This window comes from Carassius carassius, chromosome 38 (assembly GCF_963082965.1).
Source record: "Carassius carassius chromosome 38, fCarCar2.1, whole genome shotgun sequence".
In the NCBI taxonomy this organism is placed as follows: Eukaryota; Metazoa; Chordata; class Actinopteri; order Cypriniformes; family Cyprinidae; genus Carassius; species Carassius carassius.
Window position 1 is genome coordinate 22,973,425 of NC_081792.1, and position 7,811 is coordinate 22,981,235.

Genomic DNA, 7,811 nt, shown 5'->3' on the forward strand with positions numbered 1-7,811 from the left:
TGTTATCAAAAAAAAAAAAAATTGATCATTATCAAAATAAAATGGTCAACTAAACATTTACACTAGTCAGTTGCCAAGGACGTTTTTGCTCATATGAAGAGGATGATCTTTTATGTACAAGCCTAGTTTACATTATAAATAATAGTTTAACATTCAAATATATTGCGAAATATGGAAACATTTGGATTTGTTCCGAATGAGACATGAGCAATAACCTCCAAATAAAACAAAGCGGTAGTGATCGGACAGGTAGGATCTAAACCATCTTAGAGCCTGCCCTTGAATACCTGTATCAGGGATGGAAATGAACTTTTTTGTCCACCGGCCACTGTGGCTGGTGGATTTCAAAATCTACCAGCCACTCAATGGTTTTACCAGCCACTTTCTTGTTTTTAACCGACAATGTGTAAATGCATGTGAAAATGAATACTACAAGATCTACAATATTAAGCAGTTTATTTAATCTCAAGTCTCAATGAAATACTGACATTTTCTCTTTCAGTAATGCTCAAAAATGCTGCCTATCTAGGCAGCTTACTAGGTTTTGAAACAGCCGACTCTTGCTGAAGCAGCTAGTAATTATTTTAGTTTACTCGCCAGTCAGTCAAGCTTTATAATAATCAAGTATCACTTAAGAATAGAACTTTAGTAATTAGAAGTAAACTTGATAACCATGTTTGCATGCTTATTAGTCGTTTTAACTGAACATTTTAACTGGCTTTTTTGGTCATTCAGTGTTTCTGTAAAAAAAATAAAAATATATACTGATAAGATAATAATAATACGATTCCTACTAATAAAAACTATAAAACACAATAAGGATTACTAAGGATTAATGAGCTGCTGGGTTCATGAATATTAATCAGGTTTTGTTTGTTCGCTCGAACTGATTTGCTGAAATCAAAACAGGTATGATAATAGGTGAGCACCAGCCAATGAAATTGCCGTTCACGCATTAACTCCACCCACTACCGGAAAACCCAGCTGTTCATAAAAGCTGACGTCTTTCATAGGAACTCCATTATTTTGACAGGAAAATACAACAAATAATATTGTTTAAATGTAGCACGTCAATCCCCTCTCTCTCTCTTTCTCTATGTGAGTGTGAAAGAGAGCGCTGGCGATTTGTGCTCCTTAACATTAGAGTTTACGGTACATTATACAGGTGCGTTGCGGATCCATTGAGGGAAAAAAAAGCACAGATCGTCTTACGGAGATTCAGAGAGTGTTCGCGAGTGAAAATATCTGTGCTAAACTTAGCCTCCAACTAACACACTGGCGAGTAAAATCAGATAATTTATTAACCATTGGCTAATATAAGACATCATTTAGTAGGAAGGAAGATTTAGTCGCATATGCGAGTTCATGCGATCTTGTATATCATGAGCGCGTGCTATAAAACGTACTGTAAACCAACAAATATATCACTCCGCCGGCGGCACTAACTTCAGCTGCAAACACTGTACTGGGAACAACGGCGCCGTTTCGAGCCCGGTTTACACCACCTTTATCCACGGAGCTGCGTCGGATGATATTACACTTTATTGCGTGACGTACACACATCAGGGAAGGAAATTAATTTTTTGTCATCCGGCCGGGTGAAACAGTATGCTATTTTTATTTACCCGCCACGGTGGCCGGTAGATGAATCACGTTTACCCGCCACAGCACAAAATCACCCGCATTTGGCTGTTGGTGTGTGCTAATTTCCATCCCTGACCTGTATAGAAAAACGAGTATGCGCAGAGTCCAAATGAGAGAGGGCCGGCAAGACAAGCCTGGTCATTAAGTTAATTTTAGTCATCAAGCTGTAGTGTGTTACATCAGATTACTTTCCCTTACATTGCTGCTATAAATCACAACAGGCAAACTTAATTTCCCATGTGTTGTCCATAAAAAACTTAATGCACTGTACTTTCGTGCTTCTCTGTTTTTGATTGAACTTGGATTATGCTTTGGGCATGAAGTGCTGAACCTTGTCATCATTTACACACACTCAGGTTCTTCCTCACCTGTGTTTCTTTCTTCTGTTGAATGCAAAAGATATTTTGAAGAATTATGATAACCAAACATTTGGTGGTAGCCATTGGCTTCCATAGGTTTTTTTTTCCGTATGTCAACTGTATGGTTACATGTATTCTTCAAAATATCTTGAAATTAATGCATTGAATTGAAGTCAATAAATTGACAGAATTTAAATTTGTGGGCATCTTTTATGCTTCCCACAGCCTCATTTATTAAATAAAAATACAGTAAAAATGTTAAGATTGTAAAATTATTAAAATTTTCTGTTTTAATACATTTAAAAATGTAATGTTTTCCTAAAATGGCGAAGCTAAATTTTCAGGAGCCATTACTCTTCAGTGTCACATGATCATTATGAAATCGGTCTAATATGCTGTTTTAGTGTTAAATTTTTTTTAAAATATATATTTCTTACAAATTTACATATCTTACATAATTATATTTCTTTTATAGTCCTTACTATCACTTTTGATCAATTTAATATGTCCCAAAGAGAACTCATTAGCCAATTCTATATTGTGAACCCTCATTGTTTATCACATTAAAGATGTGTGTAACCCATGTGTTTAGTATGTATAACCCTGACATCACAAAGTCCCATCAAAGGAGTATCATTGACATGACTGGCTACCCTGTTTCTCCCACTGAGCAAAGTCATGTTCACTTGCATGTGATTTCAGCCATTCATCAGTTGCTATATCCAGCCTTACTAATACTTCTATAGATTACATGGCAAACCGTTCGCCGTGCAGAGGGAGAAATTCCGTGTCACAGATTGCATTGTGCGGAGCCCCTAAAGTCCCGATTGGTGTAAGACCGGCTCCATTGCTACTAATCGGACGCCCGTCTGCGTTCGATCTCATTAGGCTGAACAAGTGCCCTCATCTGCTGTCACTTTCCATCGAGTCTCCTGCCAAAACTTCAGGCGAAGAGTGTGGGACAGAAAGGAAGAGAGAAAAGAGATGAAAAGAAAGCCAGCTTCTCGGCGGCCCCCAGTGAAAATGCAAATTGAGCAAATGATCTCTAAAGTCAGAAAGAAAGCGAGGAATGAGAGTGTCTCTCTCAGATGACACAGTCTGGACGTGAGTGAGTTTTTATGAGCCTAACTAAGGAACGTGGCATTCAGATTTCTACCGCAGTGGGTGTTTGCTTCATATATGCTTGAGGGAAGCTGAAAAAATGGACCGTTTTAAATGTTTTTAGAATATTAATAACGTGTTTTTTTTTTTTCAATTATTGGCCAGTGAGCTAAAACATTAAATTGGCAGTCTGTTTTTATTAAAGTGAAAGTTCTTAAGTTATGCGTAGTCTATTCATTATTATTTTTAAAGAATATTGGGTTTATTTGTTTAATATTACATAATTTTTTTTCTTTACGTAACCTTAAAAAGACCTGTATTAGACCATGACTATCATAGCTCCTAAGTGATTTTTCTTCTGCCTGTCTCTCACTCCTTGTAAAAAATAAAAATAAAGAAAAAGAAAGTCATGTAGTCATCCAGTGTCTCCACTTTAGCTTGTGTTTTAACACTCATTAAGACACACAGACCTCATCGTCACACTAATGAGAGGCAAGCAGCCTCTCCATATCAGCAGGGTCAGTTTGAGCAAGAAAAGAAGAGGAGGATAAAGAAATTTAGCAGTATGGAGCCAAACAAAGTCATGTCGAGAAAAAGAAAGATTATTTTAAGAACGGGAAACAGCAAATGGGACGAGCAGGAAATGAAGGCAAAGAGGAAGAGCCAAAGAGACTAATGAAAGTGGCCTGAAGCATAGGGCAGAGAGCGGCACACAGAGACAAACGAGTGCACATTCTCTCGAAGCAGTAATGAGAGCGCAGAGAACTCACTACCCTACACACCCGAGCATGGCTCACCACTCACTCCTATACACTACACTACAGTCACAATTCATCTCAAACTCTCATTTGCTCTGGATGACACAGTGGACTGCATTCTGTTCTGTCCACTGAGAGCATATACACAATCATAGAGCTTCACACATTGCTTAGTTAAGGTATGAGGTTGTTCACTATTAACTATTTTAAAAAGGTCAACATACATGATATCATTCATACATCCTTGCAGTTCTTGACTTATACATAATCATGCATGAACTGTAGAGTCTAAATAAAAGGAATGTAAACGTTGATTGTTAAGGCTAATAATACTATTACTATTATTATAATAATACTATTACTACTTACACTACAGAAATCCTTTCATTCAGCATTGGTTTCCAGCATTGATCCTATTAAGAAATATTTCTTAATTTCATATTCATTGGAATCATTTCTCATGGTTCGTGTGACACTGAAGACTGGAGAAATTGTGTCACAGAAATACATTTAAAAATAGATTATTTTACAATATTAGTTTCTACTGTGTTTTTGATCACATAAATGCAGTTTGGATGAGTGTTAGAGACTTCTTTCAAAATAAAATAAAATGGAAATTAAAACAGTAATGTCCTTTTTTCAAAAATTTACTTTTGTTTTCCATAAAAATGTGCTAGCATTTTCCTTAGACCTACATAGAAGAATGTACTATACTTTTTTTTTTTTTTCGTCTTGGGCTCAACATTGCTTTGCAATCTCAAAGAAACATTCTGGCAGCCACTCAACAAAACCCTACAAGTAGCATCACGGACAAGCAGGCACTTCTCTTAAGGTTATGCAAAAATCTAGGTTTCTTTTGTTTTCATTCATGGTCTTACAGCTTGATGAAGATAATTTGATGTTGTAATAGTTGAATGTCGGCACCTGTGCCTAAATTTGCAGCTTAGACCTTTAGAAACTATTATGAGGAGATACAAAACCAGCTGAGCATTTTCAGTGGGACATTTGTTTGGGGATGAAGAAACCATCATGTCTGTAGGCTCTGTTATTGCAGTATTTTTGCTTGGCTCTTATCACTGGCTCTTCTCTCCATTTCTCTCTCTCTCTCTCTCATTCTCCATCCATCCTTGTTTGCAGTGATTGTCCTTGTTTAAAGCATTCATACATCACTCTGTCCCTCACTCCTGTGCTGATGTGAGCGAGTGTGCTTTGCACACTGAGAGACTCTGTTTGCTGTGGCTGTAATATATGCCGTTATCAGCGTTTCGAGCCCGGTGCAGTAATCGCTGCTGATGTGACGATACAGCCACTCGGTCCAGCACCAACCAGGAAAACTTAGTCGTTTCTCAGCCATACCTCCCCATACAACACAAACAGACTATTAATTTACACTTCAAAATCAAACACTTTTTTTTTTTTTTTAAACAAAGAAAACTGTGAAATAATAACTGAATAAGATTCTGCATTTTCTAAGCATCTAATCTAATGCTACTGCCATTAGTCTTATGTTTTTATTAATATGTTCTTTATTTCAGTCAAAGTGTTGTACTGATATTTTATTATTAAAAATGTCATACAAATCGAAATCAAAGCATTTCCGCTCCTGATTTCAGACGTTTGAACTCCTCTCTATGTGTCTCTCACAGTCTGGATGGCTGTTAGAGTGAGTGAGAGAAAGTTGCGTCAGTCTGATGGTTTTGAGTTGTTCATGTAGATGTGCTGAGGTAGTAAAACAGAGCATTAAGTCAGTGTGACCTCTTCCCACCAGCCCCTGCACCACATCACAGATCAGAGATTTAGAAAAACATGTGAGAGGTGACAGTACTGAGATGAACAAACTTCACAATCATTTTTACTGTGCTGTCTTGCTGTCGGCTGCATCGCTCTCTGTCTTCCCCTCTCATTTATTTGATGACTTCAATGTCGGCATGACCCGTCCTCAAAGAGCTGCTAACTTTTATGAACGTTTTCATGAGAACCTGTTTTTTTTTTTTTCTTCCTATCTCTCTCTCTCTCCCACAGAAAACATTAAGGCACCTCTGCAAAGGTCACGATCGCGGCAGAATATCAATTTCAACTCGACCCGAGCACCCACTGCCAAGGAGCCTCATTACGAGAGTGAACCCCATCCTTCTGCAGCCCACAGGCTGACCCACCGGCCCGAGGGGGAGAAAGAAAAAGTCAGAGCACGAGAGAAGGAAAAAGAGCAAACTCCAACGCTTTGCTCATCCAGTGGTGACACAGATGTAGAGGCCTTGCTTGCCCGCCTGCGTGCCCTATGATGACATCACTGCTTCCCCAGACCTCTTGAGTTTGACCTATGTAGTCAGTACGGTGACACAAAAAAGAAACACAAAGAGTGCAGTCACTTTTTGCTAATAAATGCCGCCGGGTTGCGCTCATACACGCAAAGGAAAAGTCTTAACAATTAACCTTTCCCATCCGTCTCCTCTGCCCTTTTACCTCTAACAACAGACTTGTCCACAGAAGTGCGAGTCTTTGTGTTGGTTGGGTCCAGGATAAAAACTCATTGCTATGTTTTTTTACGCAGCTAATTACTAGACTGTTTAGAGTGACCTTTGGGCCAAGCACTTGTCTTTTTTTATGTCACAAACAGACCAATTATTACTGTTTAAAAGGCTTCATGCTGCTTTTTAAGACACATACAATGCGTATTTTCACATACATAGACGTTTGACCTATTCAAATAACAGTTCAAATTTATAAAATCCCTTTCTACATTCAGACTTATTTTACCTCTTTCATATAAACCAAAAATATTTTAGCATCTTTAATAACATAGCTATATCTCAACATGTTTATTATAAATGTAAATCACTTTTTTTTCCCCAGCATGATTCTTTTTTACCTATGTTTGTATTCATTTATATGTATTCAAATTAATAAAAAGTTTTAATATGCATGGAAATATTATATATACTTAAAAACTTTTCTGTTTTTGAGAATAAAAAGAATGTATTAGTTGGGTTTTGGCCCTCTCAAGACAGACGGCACTATGCAAAAGCAGCGGTTCAGTATTAGGAGAGCCACTGACAGTAGATCCCAGAGTGCCAGGAGTATTTGTACTACTTAGCAAACCTCACTGATGTAATGCACTCTACTCTTCTGCACATTTGTTCTTGGATCTGCGGCTTTTCCAAATAACAATTCCTTTGTTTTGTTAGATATTTGATTTCTTTGGTTTCCATTTTGTGTTTGTTTGTCATGTTGTGTGCACGTGTTTTCTCATTGTAAAATTGACAAGTTTTCATGTTCTTCCTCATGATGTTTTCTGTATTATTCCTGATGTGATTTTCCTCTGTCCTGCTGTCAATCAGGTGTGACATTGGTTTGAGATTACCTGTGAAATCACATATCTTCTCTCCCTTCCATTCTCCCTGGACTTACTACAGTCCCATCACCTCTTTTTGATTCTTTAAAACAACATTCCTGTTATTGGATAGACATTATTGCAGTGACATTCTTTGGTGAAATGTTTCAAATAAAATAAAGAAAAGAAAAATGATGCAGAGAACTCAGTTTTTTGTTTGGCTTTAAAGCAGACGAATGTCATTTCTTTTTTTTGTCTGTGTGTGTGTGTGTTCCACTTAGTTTCCCTCATTAAAAGGGTGCATATGTTCTGGCACATCCTCTCATTCATTCAGGAATCTCATTTTATGCACGGTTACCTGAGAGCCGGGTTGAGGTTAGGAAGGGAGGCTGGCACCTCCTGGAGAGATGAAAGCCTCTGCGACCCACAATCACACTGTTTATTGTATTGTGAATAATAATTAATGCTGTTTCCAGAGGTGTCTGTTCCAGTTTAATTAATCCAGTGGAAATTGGGGAGGTCGGTTTGCCCATTCACAGCACTAGGACGCTGGGGTTTAGATTTTGAGAATGCTGGTTGCTTTAAAGAATTGATAGCAAATAGCTTGCTGTCTATCAC

At 37.8% G+C, this 7,811-nt stretch overlaps 1 protein-coding gene across 1 annotated transcript in view; it reads left to right on the forward strand.

Annotated features, from left to right (window-relative positions):
• LOC132119590 (protein diaphanous homolog 3-like) overlaps positions 1-7,388 on the forward strand; it is a 312,651-nt gene extending 305,263 nt beyond the window's left edge. Inside the window, exon 28 of the mRNA XM_059529685.1 lies at positions 5,885-7,388. Coding sequence (XP_059385668.1) covers positions 5,885-6,144 — 260 coding nt within the window. The 3' untranslated portion in view covers positions 6,145-7,388. The remainder of the gene's footprint in view (positions 1-5,884) is intronic.
• Positions 7,389-7,811: the final 423 nt, after the last annotated feature.